This window comes from Carcharodon carcharias, chromosome 10 (assembly GCF_017639515.1).
Source record: "Carcharodon carcharias isolate sCarCar2 chromosome 10, sCarCar2.pri, whole genome shotgun sequence".
NCBI lineage: Eukaryota > Metazoa > Chordata > Chondrichthyes > Lamniformes > Lamnidae > Carcharodon > Carcharodon carcharias.
This window is the reverse complement of record NC_054476.1, coordinates 139,413,208-139,438,779: the sequence shown is the minus strand read 5'-3', so window position 1 is coordinate 139,438,779 and position 25,572 is coordinate 139,413,208. Positions and strand designations below refer to the sequence as shown.

At 43.8% G+C, this 25,572-nt stretch overlaps 1 protein-coding gene across 12 annotated transcripts in view; it reads right to left on the bottom strand.

The window, feature by feature from the left end:
* The window catches only part of ncor1 (nuclear receptor corepressor 1), a 404,095-nt gene that overhangs the window by 108,081 nt on the left and 270,442 nt on the right, over window positions 1-25,572 (bottom strand). For all 12 annotated transcript variants that reach the window (XM_041197143.1, XM_041197144.1, XM_041197133.1 and 9 more), the window contains one exon: window positions 19,344-19,539. In XM_041197143.1, coding sequence (XP_041053077.1) covers window positions 19,344-19,539 — 196 coding nt within the window. The remainder of the gene's footprint in view (window positions 1-19,343; window positions 19,540-25,572) is intronic.

Sequence of the window (25,572 nt, the reverse complement as noted above, 5' to 3'; positions counted from 1 at the left end):
TAACATCCCAGAAATAGCTTTAAATCAGTAATTAAATCAGGGAGGGAGGAAGTCAAGAAAATTACAATCATCTGGGAAATGGTACTTAGTAAATTTTTGGAGGGCGGTGGGAATCTGGAACTCACTGCCTGAAAGGGTGGTTGAGTCAGAAACTCTTGTAACATTTAAGAAGTATTTAGATATTCATTTGCATTGCCATAGCCACCAAGGATTATGGGCCAAGCGCTGAAAAATGGGATTAGTGTAGTCCGATCTTTGTGACTGGTGTGGACACGATGAGTCGAATGGCCTCCTTCTGTGCTGTAAATGTCTCTGAGTCTATGAATGAGTCACATCTGGAATACTTGCACAGTACTGGTCTCCGTATTTAAGTAAAGATGTAAATGGATTAGAAGCTGTTCAGAGAACGTTTACCAGATTAATACCTGGAATGGCTGGGTTATCTTATGAGGAAAGGTTAGACAGGCTAGGCTTGTAACCGCTGGAGTTTAGAAAAGTAAGAGATGACTTGATTGAAACACACAAGATTCGGAGGGAACTTGACAGGGCAAATGTGGAAAGGATATTTCTCCTTGCGGGAGAATCTAGAACAAGGGGTCATTGTTTCAAAATAAGGAGTCACCCGCCCATTTAGGACAGAGATGAGGAAACTTTTTTCCTCTTAAGAGGGTTGAGAGATTTTGAAGTTTTCTTCTTCAAAAGGTGGTTAAGGCAGAGTCCTTGAATATCCTTAAGGCAGAGGTAGATAGATTCTTGATAAGCAAGAGTTTGAAAGGGTATTGAAGGTAGGCAGGAATGTGAGGTTAAAATCATCAGCCATGATCTTGTTGAATGGCAGAGCAGGCTTGAGGGGCCGAGTGGCCTACTCCTACTCCTAATTTGTATGTTCATACATATGTAGTGCTGAGAGTGTTCGGCACTGTCAGAGTTGCAGCCTTGCAGAAACAACATCAAATTGAGACCCTGTCTGCCCTCTCGAATGGAAGTAAACGATTCCAGAGCACAATTTCAAAGAAGAGTGGGGAAGTTATTCCTGGTGTCCTGGAAAATATTTATCCCTCAATCAACAAGATTATCTGTTTATTTGATGAGGTTGGCCAAGTGGGCCAATTGTCTGTGGGGGAACATTTGGGTAGAGGGCGAGGGTGAGTGAACCAGGGCACAGATCAGCTAGCAGAATGTATTAAATTCCAGCTGCTACCTATCTGCCCATAGAAGTGAGTAATCCATTTTGGCAGAGGGGACAGGGAGAGGCAATCCAGGCTTAATAGAACCACAGAACCATACAAAAATTACAATGCAGAAAGAGGCCATTCAGCCCAGCATTTCTGAGTTAGCCAAAAAGAGAAAAAAGAAACTGACCGCTCATTTTAATCCCACTTTCCAGCCCCTGGTCCATAGCCTTGTAGGTTACAGCGCTTCAGATGCAGATCCAGGTATCTTTTAAATGAGTTGAGTGTTTCAGCCTCAACCACCAACTTAGGCAGCAAATTCAAGACGCCAATCACCGTTGCGGAGAAAAAGATTTTCCTCCTGAAGTTTGAAGTTTTTCTTCATGTTCCCTCTAATCTTTCTATTAATCACATTACATCTATGCCCCCTGGTAAGGGAAACAAGTCTTTCCTGTCTTCTCTGTCTAGGCCCCTGATAATTTTGTACATCTCAATTAGGTCACGCCTCAGCCTCCTTTGATTAAATGAAAACAACCCTAGCCTATCCAATCTCTCCTCATAGCTGCAATTTTCAAGCCCTGGCAACATTCTTGTAAATCTCCTCTGTACTCTCTCCAGAACAATTATGTCCTTCTTGCAATGTGGTGACCAGGACTGTTAACAAAACTCCAGCTGTGGCCTAAACAGCATTTTATATATTTCTTCATTACATCCCTGCTCTTGTATTCAATATCTGGTCCACTAAGGGAAAGCATTCCATATGCTTTCTTGACCACCTTGTCCACATGTCCTGCCACCTTCAATGACTTGTGGACATGCACTCCAAGGTGTCTCACTTCCTCAACCCCTCTCAATAATTTCCCCTTTATTGAGTATTCCTTAGCTTTGTTTGCCCTCCCAAATGCATTACCTCACATTTTTCCGGATTGAATTCCATTTGCCATTTCTCCCCCGACTCAACCAAATCATTGATATCATTCTGGAGTCGACAACTATCCTCTTCACTATCAACTAGACAGTCAATATTTGTGTCATCTGCAAATTTCCCAATCATGCCTCCCACATTTAAGTCTAAATCATTAATATATACAACAGCAAAGGCCCCAACACTGAGCCCTGTGAAACCCCACTGAAAACCGTTTTCCATTTGCAAAAACATCCATCGACCATTATCCTGTGTTTCCTGTCACTGAGCCAATTTTGGATCCAACCTGCCACCTTCCCCTGTATCCCATGAGATCTCACATTCCTGACCAGTCTGCCATGGGACCTTGTCAAGTGCCTTACTAAAATCCATGCAGACAATATCCACTGCACTACCCTCATCAATCCTCCTTGTTACTGTCTCAAAAAACTCTGTCAAGTTGGTAAGACGCGATCTTCCGCTAACAAAACCACGCTGACTGTCCCTGATCAATCCGTGCCTTTCTAAGTGAAAGTTTATCCCGTCTCTCAGAAACACTTCCAATAATTTGTCAACCATTGAAGTCAGACTGACCGGCCTATAATTTTCTGGCCTATCCCTTGCACTCTTTTTAAATAATGGTACAACGTTTGCAGACCTCCAATCCTCTGGGACCTCACCAGTATCTAGTAAAGATTGGAAAATGATCCTCAGAGGCTATTTCCTTCCTGGCTTCCTTCAACAGCTTGGGATACAATCCATCCGGCCCTGGTGATTCATCCACCTTCATGGATGTCAGTCCCTCCAGTACTTCCTCTTTCACTATGCTTATTGTATCTAATGTTTCACACTCCTCCTCTTTAACTAGAATGTCTGCATCAACCCTCTCCTTAGTGAGACAGAGACAAAGTACTCATTGAGAATGCTGCCCACACCTTCTGCATCAACCCACCAGTTACCATGTAGATCTCTGATAGGCCTTACACTTTCCTTAGTTATTCTCTTGCTCTTAATGCACTGGTAAAATAACTTAGGATTTTCTTTGATTTTACTTGCCAATATTTTTTCATATCCTCTCTTTGCTTTCCTAATTTCCATTTTTACTTCACCCCTGTACTTTCTATTCTCCTGTAGGCTTTCTACAGTATTAAGTCTTTTGTGACCGACTTAAGCTTTCTTTTTATGATTTATCTTACCATTTATGTTTCTGGATAACCAGGAGGCTCTAGGTTTGGCAATACCACCCTTTTTCTTTGTGGGGACATGTCTATACTATGCCCAGAGAATCTCACCTTTGAATGCCTCCCACTGAATTGACACAGTTTTTCATTCTAATAGCTGTATCCAGTCCACTCTCGCCAGCTCATCTCTCAGCTCTTGCCATTCCCAATTTAGAACTTTTATTCCTGTTCTATCTTTGTCCTTTTCCATAATGATGCTAAATCTAACTGAATTATGGTCACTATCTTCAAAATGGTCCCCCACTGCTACTTCATCCACTTGCCTAGCTTCATCTCCTAAGACTGAATCTAGAATTGTGACACCTCTCGTTGGGTTTGTTACGTACCGGCTAAAGAAGTTCTCTTGAATACAGTTCAAGGATTTTGCATCCTCTGTGCCCTTTACACTGTGCGTATCCAAAATGATATTTGGGTAGTTGAAGTCCCCAACGATTACTGCCCTATTGTTTTTGCACTCAGAAATCTGACTACATATTTGCTCTTGTAACTCCCTTCCACTATTTGGGAGTCTACGGTACATTCCTAGTAGTATGGCTGCCCCATTTTTATTTCTGAGCTCAACCCATATGGCCTCATTTGATGCTTCATTTAGTATATCATCCTTCCTCAACGCTGTAATTGATTCTTTAACCAATAACACTACACACCCACCTTTTTTCTCCCCTCTCTATCCTGCCTGAAAATTCTATAATCAGGATGTTAAGCTGCCATTTTTGCCCCTCCTTAAGCTAAGTTTCTGTTATAGAGGTGATATCACGCTGCCAAGTGTCTATCTGTGCCCTCAGCTCATCTGCGTTATTTACTATGTTCCTGGCATTTACATATATGCCTTTTAACACTGCCCAATTCCTGTGCTGTACACTATTCAATCTGTGTTGCTTTTGTCTTTCAGAGTCACTCATAACTCACCATCTCCTATTCCCTGCTCTGAATTTGCCTTCCCACCCCCTGCCAATTGAGTTTAAACCTCCCCATCAGCACTCCCAAATCTCACTGTGAGGATATTCATCCCAGTCCTGTTCAGGTGTAGACCATCTGGCTTGTACAGGTCCTATCTTCCCCAGAACCAGTCCCAATGCCTTAGAAATCTGATGCCCTCCCTCCGACACCAGCTTTCCAGCCATGAGGTCAATTCTCCTATTTCTATACTTGCTTGCATGTGGGACTGGGAGTAATCCTAAGATTACTGCATTAGAGGTCCTGTTTTTCAATCTCCTTCCTAGCTCCCAAAAGTCTGCTTTCAGGATCTCATCCCCTTTCCTACCTAAGTCACAGTTCTACAAAGTGTCCAAGGACAGATGGCTCTAGGAGTTGCTGCTGTACCTAGATCCTTGAAGGTGGCAAGACATATGGAGAGAGTAATTAGCAAAGCATATGGGATCTTAGGCTTCATAAATAGAGATACTGAGTACAAAGATAGTGAAGCTTTGTTGAACCTGTATAAAACTCTGGTTAGGATGGCGATGGTGTAGTGGTATTGTCACTGAACTAGAATTCCAGAGACCCAGGGTAATGCTCTGGAGACCCAGATATGAATCCTGCCATGGCAGATGGTGGAATTTGAATTCAATAAAAATCTGGAATTAAAAGTCTAATGATGACCATGAAACCATTGTCGATTGTTGTAAAAACCCATCTGGTTCACTATTGTCCTTTAGGGAAAGAAATCTGCTGGTCTGGCCTACATGTGACTCCAGACCCATAGCAATGTGGTTGACTCATGAATCCCCTCTGAAAATGGCCTAACAAGCCACTCAGTTGTATCAAACTGCTAAAAAGTCAATAAAAAGGAATGAAACTGGACAGATCACTCGGCATCAACCTAGGTACGAAAAAGACAACGGCAAACTTCAGCCCTGTCAACCCTGCAAAGTCTTCCTACTAACATCTGGGGGCTCATACCAAAATTGGGAGAACTGTCTCATAGGCTAGTCGAGCAACAGCCTGACATAGTTATACTCATGGAATTATACCTTACAGATAATGTCCCAGACATCGTCATCACTATCCCTGGGTATGCCCTGTTCCACTGGCAGGACAGACCCAGCAGAGTGGTATATAGTCGGGGGGGTGGGGGGGGGGTTTACCTTGGGAGTCCTCAACATCAACTCTGGACTCCATGAAGTCTTGCAGCATTAGGTCAAACATGGGCAAGGAAACCTCCTGCTGATTACCATGTACCGCCCTCCCTCAGCTGGTGAATCAGTGCTCCTCCATATTGAACACCACTTCGAGGAAGCACTGAGGGTGGCAAGGGCACAGAATGTACTCTAGGTGGGGACTTCAATGTCCACCACCAAGAGTAGCTCGGTAGCTCCACTACTGGCTGAGTTGGCCGAGTTCTAAAGGTCATTGCTGCTAGACTGGGTCTGTGGCAGGTGGTCAGGGAAAAGCATACTTGACCTCATCCTCACCAATCTGCCTGCAGCAGAAGCATTTGTTCATGTCAATATCGGTAGGAGTGACCATCGCACAGTCATTGTGGAGATGAAGTCCCGCCTTCACATTGAGGATATCCTCCATTGTGTTGTGTGGCACTACCACTAAATAGGATAGATTTCCAACAGTTTGAGTAATTCAAGACTGGGCATCCATGAGTCACTGTGAACCATCAGCAGCAGCAGAATTGTGCTCGAACACAATTGTAACCTCATGGCCTGGCATATCCCCCACTTTACAATTATCACCAAGCCTGGGGATCAACCTGGTTCAATGAAGAGTGCAAGAGGGCATGCCAGGAGCAGCACCAGGCATTTCTAAAAATGAGGTGTCAACCTGGTGAAGCTGTAACACAGGACTACTTGCGTGCCAAACAGCATAGACAGCAAGTGATATGCAGGGCTAAGCGATCCCACAACCAAAGGATCAGATCTAAGCTCTGCAGACTTGCCACATCAAATTGTGAATGCTGGTGGACAATTAAACAACTCACTGGAGGAGGAGGCTCCACAAATATCCCATCCTCAATGATGGGGGAGCCCAGCACATCAGTGTGAAAGATAAGGCTGAAGCATTTCCTACAATCTTCAGCCAGAAGTGCCGAGTGGATGATCCATCTCGGCCTCCTCCGGAGGTCCCCAGCATCACAGATGCCAGTCTTCAGCCAATTCAATTCACTCCATGTGATATCAGGAAATGGCTGAAAGCACTGGATACTGCAAAGGCAATGGGAACTGTCAATATTCCGGCAATAGCACTGAAGACTTGTGCTCCAGAACTTGCCACGTCCCTAGACAATCTGTTCCATTACAACTACAATACTGGCACCTACCCAGCTATCTGTACATAAAAAGCAGGACAAATCCAACCCGGCCAATTACCACCCCATCAGGCTACACTCGATCATCAGCAAAGTAATGGAAGGGGTCATCAACAGTGCTATCAAGAGGCAGTTGCTTAACAGTAACCTGCTCACTGACGCCCAGTTTGGATTCTGCCAGGGCCACTCAGCTCCTGACATCATTACAGCCTTGGTTCAAACAAGGGAAAAAGAGCTGAACTCCCAAAGTGAGGTGAGAGTGACTGCTCTTGACATCAAGGCAGCATTTATTTGACCAAGTGAGGCATCAAGAAGCCCTAGCAAAACTGGAGTCAATGGAATCAGGGGAAAATCTTCCACTGGTTGGAGTCATACCTAGCACAAAGGAAGATGGTTATGGTTGTTAGAGTTCAGTCATCTCACTTCCAGGGTATCACTGCAGGAGTTCCTTAGGAGAGCGTCCTCGGCCCAACCATCTTTAGCTGCTTCAACAGTGACCTTCCTTCCATCATAAGGTCAGAGGTGGGGATGTTCACTGATAATTGCACAATGTTCAGCACCATTTGTGACTACTCAGACACTGAAGCAGTCCATGTCCAAATGCAGCAAGACCTGGATAATACCCAGGCTTGGACTGACAAGTGGCAAGTAACATTCATGTCACACATGTGCCAAGCAGTGACCATCTCCAGCAAGGCAGAATCTAACCTTTGCCCCTTGACATTCAATGGCATTACCATCACTGAATCTCCCACTATCAACATCCTGGGGCTTACCATTGACCAGAAACTGAACTGGACTGGCCACATAAATACCACGGCTACATGAGGTCAGAGGTTAGGAATCGCGCGATGAGCAACTCACCTCCTTACTCCCCAAAGCCTGTCCACCATCTACAAGGTACAAGTCAGAAGTGTGAGTAAATACTTCACACTTGCCTGGATGAGTGCACCTCCCATAATACTGAAGAAGCTTGAGACCATCCAGGACAAAGCAGCCCATTTGATTGGCAACACATCCACAAACATTCACTCTCTACACTACAACGCACAGTAGCAGCAGTGTGTACCATCTACAAGCTGCACTGCAGGAATTCACCAAGGTTCCTTGGACAGCACCTTCCAAACCCATGACCAGTAACATCTAGAAGGACAAGACAGCAGATAGTTGGGGATACCACCACCTGGATGTTCCTCTCCAAGTCACTCACCATCCTGACTTGGAAATATATCACTGTTCCTTCACTGTCGCTGGGTCAAAATCCTGGAACTCCCTTCCTAACAGCACTGTTGGTGTACCTACACCACATGGACTGCAGTGGTTCAAGAAGGCAGCTCACCACTGCCTTCTCAAGGGCAACTAGAGATGCTGGCCCAGCCAGTGAAGACCACATACCGTGAATTAATAAAAAAAAAGCTAGAACATTGCATTCAGTTCTGGTCACCACACATTAGGAAAGATGTAAATGTCCTTGAGAAAGTTTTCGTTTATACTCTTTCATGGGATGTGCGCTTCTCATGCTAGGTGAGCATTTATTGCCCATCCTGCTCTGTACACTACAGGACTTTTGCTGACTTGCAGAGGTCTTTGTTGTCAAACACGCGCTGCTGTAGATTGTAGAAGGCTGGGATAGCACAGGATCTCTTCATCAATGTTGGCCTTTAGAGAGAGGTGGCTGCCTAGGAATGGGAAGTGTTCGACATACTCCAGAGTTTTTCCAACATATATGGGAGGCAGAATATTTGGCTGACCAGGTATGAGTTGATACATGGATTTGGTTTTGGCAACATTCAAGGACATGCTGAGTTTCTTGTATGCCAAATTGAAGAGATTGCAAGTAGTTTGCAAATCTAGTGGAGAGTTGCAATGGCATTGCAGTCATCTACAAACTGTAGATCAGGTACGCCTATGGTGGTCAGTTTAATTTTGACACGGAAGTGGCTTAGATTAAAGAGTTTCTATCTAAGCAGTATTCAATGCTCACACCAGAGGGATGCTATCTTTGATGAGGTGAACTACTATGGTCAGGTAGATTGTAAATAATATGGGGGCTATTGCAAAGCCTTACTCAACCCCGCACCAGATTTTGAATGCGTCTGTTTCAAATCTCCCACTCAAGATAGCTGCAGTTATATCATCATGATGCAATTGCAGGATTGTTATGAAGTTTCTTGGACGTAGCATTTTCGGAGCACAATCCACAGAGTCTTATGATTTACAGAGTCAAATACTTTGGTCAGGTTCTGAGAACTGGTTGTTTTTTTAAAAATATTTTTGGGGAATATTGTGTTATTCAGTGGGCGAGGCTGTGTGTGTATGATTTCATTAGACTGGGCAGAGATCAACAGAAGACAGACTATGGAATTTAAAACATGAAAAGGATAGAAGTGTTATGTTTGAGGTACAAGTAAATAGGTCAGATCTAACATTTGCATTTTTAGGTAAGTTGAGAATTTACTTGAATATCTAAGGGCAGCCAGAGGTACCTAGAAACATGTTTGCATCTTGCAGGAGTTCATAGGTAAACAAGAAGTGGGATACTATATTTTCAGTTGTTTGGTAGTACAGAACTAGAGTATTGCTGAAAAAAGAGACATGTCTCAGCTTTTTGTCTTGCACTCATCAGGGCACTCCTAATATCAATATAAGGGGGAAAACAGTAATTTATACTGTATGTGAAGACAGTGCTGATTGGTTGGCAAGTGGCACTGCCATGGAGAATGCACCACTGATGGTGATTTAACAGTTAACTGTCAAGTATTGTCTGAAATTTAAACCAGGGAGCTTAACTTAGATTGGTCAAGGCTTTACCCTGAGGAATGAGTCAGTAAATGGCAGTCACTTATTTTGTTTAGCTGAAACAGGCACAAAGCATAATGTATGTACATGTTCTTTCTTTCTGCAAAGAATAGGGCCCTGTTTATTAATATCTGCAGCTTCCAGTACACACAAATGCGCCACATTGCGAGCACGACTGACAATCTTAAATTGGTTGTCAGCATAAGTCTTAGCACATTGAGGATTATTTAGCAAATATTGTCCAATTGCGGAATCACCTCTAATGTTGGACACTTTGCTTTGAGTTTCGCAAGCATGGGCTGGTTGGGTACGGTCTGTACTCTGCCCGCAGCTGGGACATGCTGTTTGATATGATCCATCAGTCTTTGAGATGTACGGCTTACATACCTAGCATCACACTGGCACTGAAATTTGTTTGATAAGCAGAATGTCTTTTTGTCTTGATGGCAGCATCATGTTAGTGGCCAATACCACTCTTGTTGCTACTGCATGGTAGCAGCATAAAACAGCTAGCTTCACCCATTCCTCAAATTCTATATCTGGAAGGGTTTAAGTTTCAAAGGGGTGTCAAGACAATGGAACCTGAGATGAAAAGGGAAAAAATGTATTCTTCAGCTACTGTACAGTAGCTGACGAGATACAGCTGTTTGAGCTGTTGAGGTAGCAGCTGGAGTTGTTTGAGCTGTTCAGTTGGAGCTATTAGCTCCAGGCTGGGAGGAGATGCAGTGTGAACTGATCATCCAGTCAAGCCAGAAAAGTTTTGGGCAACAAAAAGCAGTTTTCCAGAGCAGAGTGGAAGCGAGTTACAGGTCATGTAGTATGTCTTTATTGAAGCTACAGCAGTTTGCCTTGGATAATATTACTGGATTTTGTATAGTTAAATATCTATAAGGGAGTATTGCCTGGAAGGTGTTTATTTGTGGGTCTGAGTCAAGTGGAGAGTCTTTTTAGGCGATATGTTTGTATAACCAACCTTAATTGTGCAGCTGTCATCCTATCTGCTTAAATTTTCTTTTATTCTTGTCATTAAAACTGTTACTTTTACAAAATACAAAAAAGGGTGCAGCCAGTAAGCCAAGTTTCCCTCTGGGATTTGGTTTGCGCAGCAATTAAAACTGGCTGTGGTCATAACAAGGTCAATTAATACAATGAAGAGTTCCTGGTGTTGGTCTCGATATTTTTCTTGGATTTACCTGGCAAAAAAGACCAAGTCAGAGGTTCCTTATTTTAAATTCATTCACGGGATGTGGCCTTCACTGGCTGGACCAGCATTTATTGTCCATCTCTAGTTGCCCTTGAGAAGGTGATGGTGAGCTGCCTTCTTGAGCTACTGCAGTCCATGTGTTGTAGGTACACCTGTTGTGCTGTTAGGGAGGGAGTTCCAGGATTTTGACCCAGTGACAGAGAAGGAACGGCGATATATTTCCAAGTCAGGATGCTTAGTGGCTTGGAGAGGTACTTCCATGTGATGGTGTTCCCATGTATCTGCTGCCCTTGTCCTTCTAGATGGTGGCGGTCGTGAGTTTGGAAGGTGCTTTCTAAAGAGCCTTGGTGAATTCCTGTAGTACATCTTGTAGATAGTACACAACATTGCTACTGTGCATTGGTAATGGAGGGAGTGAATGTTTTTAGATGTGGTGCCAATGCAGTGGGATGCTTTGTCCTGGATGGTGTCAAGCTTCTTGAGTGTTGTGGGAGCTGCACTCACCAGGAAAGTGGGAGTATTTGATCACACTTCTGATTTGTGCCTTGTGGATGGTGGACAGGCTTTGGGGAGTCAGGAGGTGAGTTACTTGCTGCAGGATTCCTAGCCTCTGACTTACTCTTGTAGCCACGGTATTTATATGGCTAGTCCAGTTCAGCTTCTGGTCAATGGTAACCCCCAGGATGTTGATAGTGGGCGATTCAGTGATGGTAATGCCATTGAACATCAAGGGGCAATGGTTAGATTCTGTCTTGTTGGAGATGATCATTGCCCAGCACTCGTGTGGCGCAAATGTTACTTGTCAGCCCAAGCCTGGATATTGTCCAGGTCTTGCTGCATTTGGACATGGGCTGCTTCAATATCTGAGTCGTTGCGAATGGTGCTGAACATTGTGCAATCATCAGCGAACATCCCCGCTTCTAGCCTTATGACGGAAGGAAGGTCATTGATAAAGCAGCTGAAGAAATTTGGGCCTAGGACATTACCCTGAGGGACTCCAGCAGTCATGTCCTGGAGCTGAGATGACTAACCTCCAACAACCACAGCCATCTTTCTTTGTGCTAGGTATGATTCCAACCAGCAGAGAGTTTTCTCCCTGATTCCCATTGATTCCAGTTTTGCTAGGGGTCCTTGATGCCACACTCGGTCAAATGCAGTCTTGAGTCAAGGGTAGTCACTCTCACCTCACCTCGGGAATTCAGCTCTTTTGTCCATGTATGATCAAAGCTTTAATGAGATCAGGAGAAGAGTGACCCTGGCGGAAGCCAAACTGGGCGTCAATGAGCAAAATATTGCTAACTAAGTGCCGCTTGATAGCACTGTTGATGACTCCTTTCATTACTTTGCTGATGATGGAGAGTAGTCTGATGGGGTGGTAATTGGCCGGGATGGATTTGTCCTCCTTTTTGTACAGGACACACCTGGGCAATTTTCCACATAGCCGGGTAGATGCCAGCATTGTAATTGTAGTGGTACAGCTTGGCTAAGGGGCGCGGCAACTTCTGGGGCACAAGCACATTGCCGGAATATTGTCAGGACCTGTAGCCTTTGCAGCATCTAGTGCCTTCAGCCATTTCCTGATATCACATGGAGGGAATGGAATTGGCTGGAGACTGACATCTGTTGTGCTGGGGACCTCCTAGGAAGGCCGAGATGGATCATCCACTTGGCATTTCTGGCTGAAGACTGTAGCAAATGCTTTAGCCTTATCTTTTGCACTAATGTGCTGGGCTCCCCCATCACTGAGGATGGGGATATTTGTGGAGCCTCCTCCTCCAGTGAGTTGTTTAATTGCCCACCACCATTCACGACTGGATGTGGCAGGACTGTAGAGCTTAGATCTAGTCCATTGCTGTTTGGCATGCAAGTAGTCCTGTGTTATAGCTTCACGTTTTTAGGTATGTCTGGTGTTGCTCCTGCCATGCCCTCCTGCACTCTTCATTGAACCAGGGTTGATCCCTTGGCTTGACGGTAATGGTAGAGTGGGGGATATGCTGGGCCATGAGGTTACAGATTGTATTCAAGTACAATTCTGCTGCTGCTGATGGCCCACGGCAGCTCATGAATGCCCATGAGGAAGAACACTGACTCATCAGCTGAGGGAGGGCGATATGTGGTAATAAACAGAAGGTTTCCTTGCCCATGTTTGACCTGATGCCATGAGACTTCATGGGGTCCAGAGTCAATGTCCTGACTGTATACCACTGTGCCGCTACCTCTGCTGGGTCTGTCCTGCCGGTGAGACAGGACATACCCAGGGATGGTGATGGTGGTGTTTGGGACATAATCTGCAAAATATGATTCTGTGAGGATGACTATGTCAGGCTGTTGCTTGACTAGTCTGTGAGTCAGCTCTCCCAACTTTGGCACTAGCCCCAAGATGTTAGTATGGAGCACTTTGCAGGGTCGAAAGGGCTGAGTTTGCCGTTGTCATTTTCAGTGCCTAGATCGATGCCAGGTAATCTGACAGGTTTCATTCCTTTTTTGAGATTTTGTAGTGGTTTGATACAACTGAGTGGCTTGCTAGGCATTTAAGAGTCAGCCACATTGCTGTGGGCCTGGAATCACATGTAGGCCAGGTCAGGTAAGGACAGCAGATTTCCTTCCAGTGAGCCAGATCGACAATAGTTTCATGGTCATCGTTTAATATCAGATATTTATTGAATTCAAATTCCACCATCTGCCAATCCGGGATTCAAACCTGGGTCCCCAGAGCATTACCCATGGTCTCTGGATTACTTGTCCACTACGCCATTGCCTCCCTCTCCTCAGGAAGATCTAAAGCAACACTGTTTCTGGAAAGGTTTTCTCAGCCACAGGAAGTAGGTGATTCAGGAGAATGTGTGTCAGGACATCCCCCTCAGGACAAGAGCGAAATTCTTCGATAGTTTCCACGGCATGATTTATCTCCCTTCTTGAAGGTAGTTACGACTGTCACATTCCTGACGTCTGCTTTTTCCTCCCATTTCTGTAGGATGAATGTATGGATAGTACACTGGAGTCATTTGTGACTTTGGCTATGGCAGTTTTGGTGCTGTTCCAACACTTCCTAGCTAATGCTGTTTTTGTAAATGATAAAATAAAAATGAGTCACGCCAGCACAGCTGCTGCTAGCTGAACCATCAACAAAATGCATCACAGCAACTTGCAAAGGCTACTTCAATAGCGCCTCCTGAACCCGTGACCTCTATTACCTAGAAGCACAAGGGCAGCTCATGAGGATGTTGCTACTTCTAAGTCATACACCATACCAAATTGGAAATATATTGCCCTTCCTTCATCATCGCTGTATCAAAATCCAGGAATGTCCTCCCTAACAGCACTGTGGGGTACATAAACCACACAGATTGCAGCTTCTCAAGGGCAATTAGGGATAGGCAACAAATGCTGATCTTGCCATCTTACGAGTGAACTAAAACAAAAAATTGGAACAGAAAAGAAACCAGACCCAGGGTCAATTTATTAAAATATAAGCCGGGGAATCTAGGTGACAGAAGTTTAAACAGTTGGAGTAGGTAGGGTAGGCAATAGACCATACTGATTAAAAGATCAGGCAGCTACCCCTTACTTCATGGCTCTGCCTGCATCACTTTAAGTTGACGCCAATCTACATGTGACATGTGCTGATTAAACCTTAATTATTCCCTTTGATATCAGCCATGCAAAGACCTTGAACATCCTTGATACTACATATATGACCAGATAAAGACCAGGAACAAATCCATAGATGACGTATTATCTCAATCAAAGAGAACGCGATCTATACTACTGTAGACAAAAGGCATGCATTTTTTGAGCACTTAACCAGATCTCTCAAACATCATTGAATGATTCAGAGAGACAGTTAACTTCTTTTGAAATACAGTGACTGCTATGTAGCCAAGCAGGACAGCACAGCAAGATCCCACAAATAGCAAGGTGAATCATTAGATCGTTTGTTTCGTATAGTGAAAAGGATTGTCGAAGCAGGCACTGGAATAGCCCTTACCTTTTTCTGAATAGTGCTATGGGGTCTGAAAGTCAGATAGAACCTCACTTGATTACAACATTTGAATCATAGAATAATATAGAACAAAAGATCATTTGGCCCATTGTGCCAAAGGACAGCATATCCAATAATGATGCATTGTAGATTATGTGCAATGGAAGCCAAGTCATCAAGAATATGCATTTTTTGAGTGGGATCATGCAGTTTTGCAGAGCAGGGGAAGAATCTGTATTGGACAGGCTGACAGTGTGCCAACTGTGTGGCAGGGATACCCGAGAGGCAGCAGGAATTAACTGGAACGCTGAATAGTCTCTGGATTGTATTTTTTGGTTGTGTTGTTGCTTGACAGATACTTGGAAACATTTTGCAGAAATGTTTCTACAAATAAGCACCAACAGTTTCTGGTTTAAGGCTTCATGGACATCATCTAATTTCTGTTTACTTGGTTTCCAGGAAATGCTGGTGCAATGTTAACCTCTTGTCTTTATCTGTGTCAAGAGTAAGCAGCTTGTGGACTGTCAACAAGCCCAGGGTAACATTACGCATGCAGCTGGAACATTGCCCGCCCAGTAAACAATGTAAATATTCCAATACATATATGGTGAACTTAACACAGCAAACATCTTGACGGCCAAAGCCAGCAAATATGGGAACAATACTTTCCAGATCTACGTATATTTGTACATATAGAAAGTGATACACATAAAAAATAATTTTCTAACATTGCTAAAATTAGTGATTTCAGGTGGGCCTCATTAAACATCAATACCTCAGATTCATAATCCTTTCAACTCCATTAACATGGAATAGGAAAAGGATTCATGTTGCAATGGAGAAATACTTTAGGTAGATTCTTTATTTTGTTTTATAAACTCTAGTTGGTACAAACTTATGTAATTGGATGGAAGAGATGGCTGGGATTCAAGGCACAGAGGGTTGCTGAACTGTGCAACATAGATTCAGTGTTCATAGATGAAAGCACTAGCTGCGGCATCCTGTTGAAGTTCTACATCCATACCAGGAAACCAGGACATAGTTTAAACTACAGAAACCAGAAACCCTAAAGAAGTTTATTCCCTATCCTTGCATCTTGCAAATTGGCATAGGGACACGAAAATACCGGAAGTAAACACGTAGCTAAAGGAGTGGTGCGGGAAAGAGGGGTTCCATTTCGTGGGGCACTGGCATCAGTATTGGAACAGGAGGGATCTATACCGTTGGGAAGGTCTCCATCTGAACCGATCTGGGACCAATGTTCTAGCGTAAAGGGTAAATAGGGTGGTCAACAGGACTTTAAACTAGAAAGTGGTGGTGTGGTTTGGGCGGGGGGGGGGGGACTCCAAGAAGTATGACTAATGGGAAACAAAGCAGCAGGTTAACGTGTCGGGGGTGGATTCAACTTCACGGAAAATTATGAAAAAACTGAAAAGAAAGGAGAGCCCAGGAGAGGCTCTTAAAGTCTCCAGAACACAAAATAGGACAGAGTGTCTGGAAAGGGCTAGGAATCTAACTTCAAACACATCAGATAAAGGGACGACAATGAGAAAGGGGACAGGAAATATAGGACTGAAGGTGTATCTGAAAGCACGCAGTATACAAAATAAGGTAAATGAGCTTGTGGCGCAGATTGAAATTGGCAGGTATGATGTGGTGGGCATCACGGAGACATGGCTGCAAGGGGATCAGGACTGGGAGCTAAATATCCAAGGATATACATCCTATCGAAAAGATAGGCAGGTTGACAGAGGGGGTGGGATTGCTTTGTTAGTAAGAAATGAAATTAAATCGATAGCAAGAAATGATGTAGGGTCAGATGATGTAGAATCTGTGTGGGCAGAGTTGAGGAACCGCAAAGGTGAAAAAACCATAATGGGAGTTATGTACAGATCTCCAAATAGTAGTCAGGATGTGGGCCACAAGATACACCAGGAGATAGAAAAGGTGTGTAAGAAAGGCAAGGTTACAGTGATCATGGGGGATTTCACTATGCAGGTAGACTGGGAAAATCAGGTTGGTAGTGGATCCCAAGAAACGGAATTTGTGGAATGTCTACGAGATGGCTTTTTGGAGCAGCTTGTAGTGGAGCCCACGAGGGAACAGGCAATTCTAAATTTAGTGATGTGTGATGAGGCAGTTTTGATAAGGGAACTTAAGGTGAAGGAACCCTTAGGAGGAAGTGACCATCATATGATGGAATTTACCATGCAATTTGAGAGGAAAAAGCTGGAATCAGATCTAACAGTATTACAGTTGAATAAAGGCAACTACAGAGGCATGAGGGAGGAGCTGGCCAGAATTGACTGGGAGATGAGCCTAGCAGGAAAGTCAGTGGAACAGCAATGGCAGGAGTTTCTTGGAGTAATTTGGGAGACAGCAAAAATTCATCCCTAGGAAGAAGAAGCATACTAAAGGGAGGACGAGGCAACCATGGCTGACAAGGGAAGACAGGGACAGCATAAAAACTAAAGAGAAAGCATACAACGCAGCAAAAAGCAGTAGGAAACCAGGGGATTGGGAAGCCTACAAAGACCAACAGAGGACAACTAAAAAAGAAATAAGGAGGGAGAAGATTAAATATGAGGATAAATAGCCAGTAATATAAAAGAAGATTGCAAGAGGTTTTTTTTAGATATATAAAGGGTAAGGGAGGGGCAAAAGTGGACATTGGGCCACTGGAAAATGACGCTGGAGAAGTAGTTGTGGGGAACAAAGAAATGGCAGAGGAACTGAATAGGTACTTTGCCTCAGTGGAAGACACGAGTGACATCCCCAAAATTCAAGAGAGTCGGGGGGGCAGAGGTGAGTATGGTGGCCATTACCAAGGAGAAGGTGCTAGGAAAACTGAAAGGTTCGAAGGTGGATAAACTACCTGGACCAGATGGATTACACCCCAGAGTTCTGAAGGAGATAGCTGAAGAGATAGTGGAGGAGTTAGTGGTGCTCTTTCAGGAATCACTCAAGTCAGGGAGGGTCCCAGAGGACTGGAAAATCGCTAATGTAACCCCCTTGTTTAAGAAGGGAGTGAGGCAAAAGACAGGAAATTACAGGCCGATTAACCTGACCTCGGTTGTTGGTAAGATTTTAGAGTCCATTATTAAGGATGAGATTTCAGAATACTTGGAAGTGCATGGTAAAATCAGGCAAAGTCAGCAGGATTTCACCAAGGGGAGGTCATGCCTGACAAATCTGTTAGAATTCTTTGAGGAGGCAACAAGCAGGTTAGACAAAGGAGAGCCAATGGATGTTATCTACTTGGGACTTCCAGAAGGCCTTTGACAAGGTGCACAGGAGGCTGCTCAGTAAGATAAGAGCCCATGGTGTTAGAGGCAAGGTACTAGCATGGATAGAAGATTGGCTGTCTGGCAGGAGGCACAGAGTGGGGATAAGGGGGTCCTTCTCAGGATGGCGGCCAGTGACTAGTGGAGTTCCGCAGGGGTCAGTGTTGGGACCACAACTTTTCACTTTATACACTAATGATCTAGATGAAGGAACTGAGGGCATCCTGGCTAAGTTTGCAGATGATACAAAGATAGGTGGAGGGACAGGTAGTATTGAGGAGGCGGGGAGGCTGCAGAAGGATTGGACAGGTTAGGAGAATGGGCAAAGAAGTGGCAAATGGAATACAATGAGGGGAAGTATGAGGTCATGCACTTTGGTAGGAAAAATAGAGGCATAGACTATTTTCTAAATGGGGAGAGAATTCAGAAATCTGGAATGCAAAGGGACTTGGGAGTCCTAGTCCAGGATTCTCTTAAGGTTAACTTGCAGGTTGAGTTGGTAGTTAGGAAGGCAAATGCAATGTTGGCATTTATTTCGACAGGACTAGAATATAAAAGCAGGGATGTGCTGCTGAGGCTTTATAAGGCTCTGGTCAGACCACATTTAGAATATTGTGAGCAATTTTGGGCCCTGTATCTCAAGAAGAATGTGCTGGCCCTGGAGAGGGTCCTGAGGAGGTTCACGAGAATGATCCCAGGAATGAAAGGCTTAACAAATGGAAAATGTTTGAGGACTCTGGGTCTATACTCGATGGAGTTTAGAAGGATGAGGGGGGGATCTTATTGAAACTTACAGAATGCTGAAAGGCCTGGATAGAGTGGATGTGGGGAAGATGTTTCCATTAGTAGGAGAGACTAGGACCCGAGGGCCTAGTAAAGGGAAGACCTTTTAGAACAGAGATGAGGAGAAACTTCTTTAGCCAGAGAGTGGTGAATCTATGGAATTCATTGCCACAGAAGGCTGTGGAGGCCAGGTCATTGAGTATATTTAAGACCGAGATAGATAGGTTCTTGATTGGTAAGGGGATCAAAGGTTATGGGAAGAAGGCGGGAGAATGGGGTTGAGAAACTTATCAGCCATGATTGAATGGTGGAGCAGACTTGATGGGCCGATTGGCCTAATTTCTGCTCCTATGTCTTATCTGCCAAAACATGTTTCACATAAGACCCTTAATGGACGTAAACCACGAAAAAGATTATGACCAACAATTGCAATGACCTTCACTCTTCTCTGGAAGTGATACCATATGGTTACTGTGGCGATGTCTGCTCCAGCTCAGAATACAAGAGAGGTTTCATGCAGAATAATTTATGGATAAGTGATAATGACTTTGATTGGTTTGGTTTTGAATAATGATGTGGCTTCAGCATTGAGTTAATGTGGTATTGCTCAAAAACAAACCTGGCATCAAATATGGCACCCTCAACACAGCTGCTGTTAAAACATCTAGAAGACTGCGTTTGTACTTTTTGTTTGCCTTGAGCGCACTATTCATACCTTCTCTGTCCAAGATCGGACAGTTCTTGCCACTGATGCTGGGACTGGCAGAATTTCTGCGCTCAGCATCCAGATGTTCTTGCCTCTGTCGCATCTGCTCCTCCTGCAGTGCAGAATCATGCATGGCTTTGATGTGCCGCTGGAATAGGGCTAGGCCACTCACAGGAGCACTGGTAGGCACATAGGGAGCAGCCATCTAGTGGAGAGAAAACACTGCTGAAAGTAGGCAGCTGCAGGTAGACCTTGGTAAACACACACATTCATCGACCCCTCCAACTGCATTCAAGAGCAACAGGGGAAACTCCTCAGTTGAAAGTAATACTACACTGGAAGAAAGTACATATCATAATTAAATTTAGGTGATACTACTTCACTCCTCAGGTTACATCACTGGAAGCTACTGGAACACATGCTTAGCATCATCATGTGGTGTATCTGGATTTTCAGAAAGCTTTTGATGAAGTCCCACATAAGAGGTTAGTGTGAAAAATTAAACCACACAGGGCGGGGGTAATATATTGGCATGGATTGAGAATTGATTGGCAGACAGGAAACAGAGTAGGAATAAATGGGTCTTTTTTGGTGTGGCAGGCAGTGACTAGCAGGGTACGGCAGAGGTTAGTGCTTGGACCCCAGCTATTCAAAATATATATCAATAATTTCGATGAGGGAACCAAATGTAATATTTCTAAGTTTGCTGGTGACATAAAACTAGGTGGGAATGCGAGTGCTGAGGAGGATATAAAGAGGCTTCAAGGCGATTTGGACAAGTTGAGTAAGTGGGCAAATACACAGTAGTTCAGTATAATGTGGTTAAGTGTAAAGTTATCCACTTTGATAGGAAAAACAGAGTGGCAGAATATTATTTAAATGGTGACAGATTGGGAAATGCTGATGTACAAAGGGACCTGGGTGTCCTTGTACACCAATCACTGAAAGCAAGCATGTAACTCTTTCGAGTACAAACCTGTTTCCATCTGTTTCAGATGAAGTTACATTGTTTCATAGTTTGCCATTGTGAGATTTGAACTCTTGATCTTGGGTTTACAAACCCAGTACCATAACCACTTGGCTATTTAGGCCAAGCGAAAGCAAGCATGTAACTCTTTCGAGTACAAACCTGTTTCCATCTGTTTCAGATGAAGTTACATTGTTTCCCATTGTGAGATTTGAACTCTTGATCTCGGGGTTACAAACCCAATACCCTAACCACTTGGCTATTTAGGCCAAGTGTTAAGTGGGTGTAACTCGTTCGAGTACAAACCCGTTTCCATCTGTTTCAGATGAAGTTACATTGTTTGCCGTTGTGAGATTTGAACTCTTGATCTTGGAGTTACAAACCCAGTACCATAACCACTTGGCTATTTAGGCCAAGCAAAATAGGCTCTTGTAACTCTTTCGAGTACAAACCCGTTTCCATCTGTTTCAGATGTTGTTTCATAGTTTGCCATTGTGAGATTTGAACTCTTGATCTTGGGTTTACAAACCCAGTACCATAACCACTTGGCTATTTAGGCCAAGCGAAAGCAAGCATGTAGGTGCAGCAAGCAGTTAGGAAGGCAAATGGTATGTTGGCCTTGATTGCAAGAGGGTTTGAGGTTTTTTTTTCATTCATTTATGTCATGTGGGCTTCACTGGCTAGGTCAGCATTTATTGCCCATCCCTAATTACTCCTGAGGTGGTGGTGGTGAGCTGGCTTCTTTAACCGCTGCAGTCCATGTAGTGCAGGTACACCCACAGTGCTGTTAGGGAGTGAGTTCCATGATTTTGACCCAATGATAGTGAAGGAACGGCGATATATTTCCAAGTCAGGATGCTGAGTCACTTGGAGGGGAACTTCCAGGTGGTGGCGTTCCCATGTGTCTGCTGCCCTTGTCCTTCTAGACAGTAGTGGCCGTGGGTTTGGAAGGTGCTGTATTTGGGGCCTTGGTGAGATCCTGCAGTGCATCTTGTAGGTGGTACACACTGTTGTCACTGTGCATCGGTGGTGTAGGGAGTGAATGTTTGTGAATGGGGCGATAATCAAGCGGGTTACTTTGTCCAGAATGGTATCAAGCTTCTTGAGTGTTGTTGGAGCTGCACTCATCCAGACAAATAGAGAACATTCCATCACATTCCTGACTTGTGCCTTAAAGATGGTGGACAGGCTTTGGGGAGTCAGGAGGTGAGTTACTCACTGCAGGATTCCTAGCCTCTGACCTGCTCTTGTAGCCACAGTATTTACATGGCTAGCCCAGTTCAGTTTCTGGTCAATGGAAACTCCCAGAATATTGATAGTGGGGGTTTCAGCAATGGTAATAACATTGAATGTCAAGGGGCAATGGTTAGAGTATCCTTTGCTGGAGATGGTCATTGCCTGGCATTTCTGTGGCATGAATGTTACTTGCCATTTGCCAGCCCAGGAGCAAGGCTGTTTTACTGCAGCTGGAGAGGACATTGGTGAGACCACATCTGGAGTACTGCGTGCAGTTTTGGTCTGCTTACCTAAAAAAGGATATACTTGCCTTAGAGGGAGCGCAGCTAATGTTCACCAGACTGATTCCTGGGATGGCAGGATTGTCATATGAGGAGAGATTGGGTCAACTAGACCTGTATTCACTGGAGTTTCGAAAATGAAAGGGGATCTTATTGAAACGTATAAAATTCTGACAGGGCTGGACAGACTGGACGCAGGGATGATGTGTCCTCTGGCTGGGGGAGGGGCTGGAACAAGGGGTTCCCTAGTGTAGAAACATAAAAAATGGGAGCAGGAATCAGTCACAGAATCACAGAGTGATTTATATATTTCAATGAGATCCCCTCTCATTCTTCTAAACTCCAGTGAATACAGGCCTACTTGGCCCAATCTCTCCTCATATGACAATCCTATCATCCCAGGAATCAGTCTGGTGAACCTTCATTGCACTCCCTCCCCAAAGCCTGTCAGTCTTAGAGGTGAGAGTGCTACCACAGAGCCATGCTGACACAATAAGGGACATAATGGAATGAACAGAAAATCTTCTCAAGGGGGGTGGATTTCAGCCAGAGTTGAAGTCCCAGTAGGACCCAATGACAATTCAAAGTGTTAATCATGTCGATGCAGAGGGAACTTGAAGAGTTAGGTTCCAGGTTGATGGTGACCACTGAACTGTCATCGATTGTTGTAAAAATCCAATTGGTTCACTAATATCCTTTTGAGGAGGAAAAAATGCTGTCCTTTCCTGGTCTGGCCTACATGTGACTCCAGATCCACAGCAATGTGATTCACTCTCATCTGCCCTCAGAAATGGCGCAGCAAACCAGTCAGGTTCAAGGGTAGTTAGGAATGGACAACAAATGCTGGGCTTGCCAGCAACACCCACATCCCAGGCAAGAATAAAGAATATAAAATCAATTATAACAGAAAGGTTCAATTAGAAAATTTAAGTTGTGGAGGACTGGTTTAACCTGCTAAGACCATCCATATGAATGCTAGACGAATTTGCAACAAGATATCACAGTATCTTAACAGTGCAGAAGGAGGCCATTCGGCCCATCGAGTCTCCACATGCTCTCCAAAGGAGCATTCCACCTAGTCCCACTCCCCTGCCTTATCCCCATAACCTTGCACATGCTCCTTCTTCAAGTAGCAATCCAATTCCCTTTTGAGTAGCTCTACCAAACCTGCTTTCACCATCCTCTCAGGAAGTTTGTTTCAGACTCCAACTACCCTCTGGGTGAAAAAAATTTCCTCACATCACGTTTACACCTTTGGCTAATTATTTTGAATCTATGCCCTCTAGTTCTAGATGTTCTCTTGACTGAGAGAACTGTTTCTCACTATTTACCCTCTCCACACCCCTCAGGATCTTGAATACCTCTATCAAGCTTCCTCTCAGCCTTCTTTTCTCAGAGGAAAACAGTCCTAATCTCACCAGTCTATCCTTATAGCTACAGTTCTTCATCCCGGGAATCATTCTTGTGAATCTCCTCTGTATTCTCTCCATGGAACTCAAGGCTGTAGTAACACAATATCATAGGGATATGAGCAGCATTAGGTCATTTGGCCTTTTTGAGCCTGTTCTGCCATTCAATAAGATCATAACTGATCTGATCATGGCCTCAACTCCGCTTTCCTTGTCTGCCGCCTTAAATTTCTCGAGATCATAAAGCAGGCTAACTCATTCAATGGCCCAGCTTCCACTGCTTTCTGAGGTAGAGAATTTCAAAGATGAATGATACTCTGAGAAGAAATCCTCCTCCACTCCATCTTAAATGGGAGACTCCTTATTCTGAAACTGTGCCACCTTAGTTCTAGATTCCCCTACGAAGGGAAAACAACCTCTCAGCATCTACCCTGCCAAGCCCCCTCAGAATCTTTTATGATTGAATAAGATGACCTCTCATTCTTCTAAACTCCAAACAGTATAGACCAACTTGCTCAACCTTTCCTCAAAAACAACTCCTTTATTTCAGGAATCAATCTAGTGCAAGTGTATCCCTCCTTAGATAAGGAGACCAAAACTCTACACAGCACTATAGGTCTCACCAATGCCCCACACAGCTAGAACAAGATTTTCCCTACTTTTATTCTCCAACCCCTCTGCAATAAGGCCAACATTCCATGTTCCTTCCTAACTGCTTATTGTACCTGCATTCTAACTTTGTGATTCATGTATGAGGACACTCCAGATCCCTCTGTATCACAGCAGTGTGTAGTCCATTACCATGAAAAGAATAATCTGCTTTTCTATTCTTCCTACCAAAGTGGATAACCTTACATTTTCCCACATTATACTCCATCTGCCAATTTTTTGCCCATTCACTTAACCTATCTGTATCCCTTTGCAGACTCTTTGTCTCCTCCTCACAACTTGCTTTCCCACATTGTATTGTAAGAAAATTTGGCTACTATGCACTCTGTTCCTTCATCCAAGTCATTAGTGTATACCGTAAATAGTTGAGGCCTCAGCATTGACCCTTATGTCACTCCACCTATTAGCTTGCCAACTTGAAAATAACCCATTTATCCCAAATCTGTTTCCTGTTAATAAGCCAATCCTCTATCCATGCTAATATATTGCCCCAACACCATGAGCTTATACCTTATGTAGTTTGCGTCTACGTGGCATCTTATGAAATGCTTTTCAGAAAATCAGATGCACTACATCCACTGGTTCCCCTTTATCTACCCTGCTTGTTGCATTCTGAAAATCTCTGATAAATTTGTCAAACATGATTTCCCATTCATAAAGCCATGTTGACTTTGCCTGATTGTACTATGAGCGTCCAAATGACTTACTACTACATCCTTAATAATGGATTCCAGCATTTTCCCAATGACAGATGTTAGGCTAACTAGCCTATAGTTTCCTTTCTATCTCCCTCCTTTCTTGAATAGGGGAATTACTGGGAATTGGGAACTATGATATAATACAGACTTGTGTGATATGGCTAAGCTCCAGTGATGGCCAGTATAAGATACAATGGTTGAGTAAGTTCAGCAAGTCAGATAGGAATGAATTAGAATAGCTCTATATGCCAGGATCACATGGGAGATAATGCAAGTGGACCTACTGGCACAGAGTGAACATTCCAAGGTTCCGAAGAAGGTCACATTGGACTCAAAATGTTAACTCTGTTTTTCTCTCCACAGATGCTGCCAGACTTGCTGAGTTTTTCTACCATTTTCTGTTTTTAATTCAGATTTCCAAAGTATTTTGCTTTTATTCTATGAGATAGACTAGGTGAAGTATGTAACCCAAACGCAGCAAAAATAATTATAGGGTTATTATAGATCACTGGATCAAAACAAAAAGGACAGCTCACTTCATGAACAAGAAGACATGTGCATTTTCTATTATTACTCCATTTTTTCACATTTGTTCCACTTCAGACTGGGGGAAATAAAGTCATGTAGTTAAAAGGATTCAAACGGAGGATGAGGGAATTGGAGTAAGAGTAAGATTTTCAGCTTCACTCCAAATTACTGACACAATGACCGATATGGCACAGCGTGGATTAAATACAGGTCGGAAAAGAGAGGCTGGACCTGAACAAATAACAATTGCAGCTTCTCTGAAAGTTCATCATTTCCATATATCTGGCTTTTCCCTTACAATGAAAACAACAGCACAGCTGTCCTCATCTTGTTTATTGGAGTTTAACTGGGAATACAACTCTTCAAATTAAATTCATAGTCACTGGGTCATCGATGGCTAAATCCTGGTCCAATTCTCTGGTACCGAAACAGAAATGACTATGCAGAATT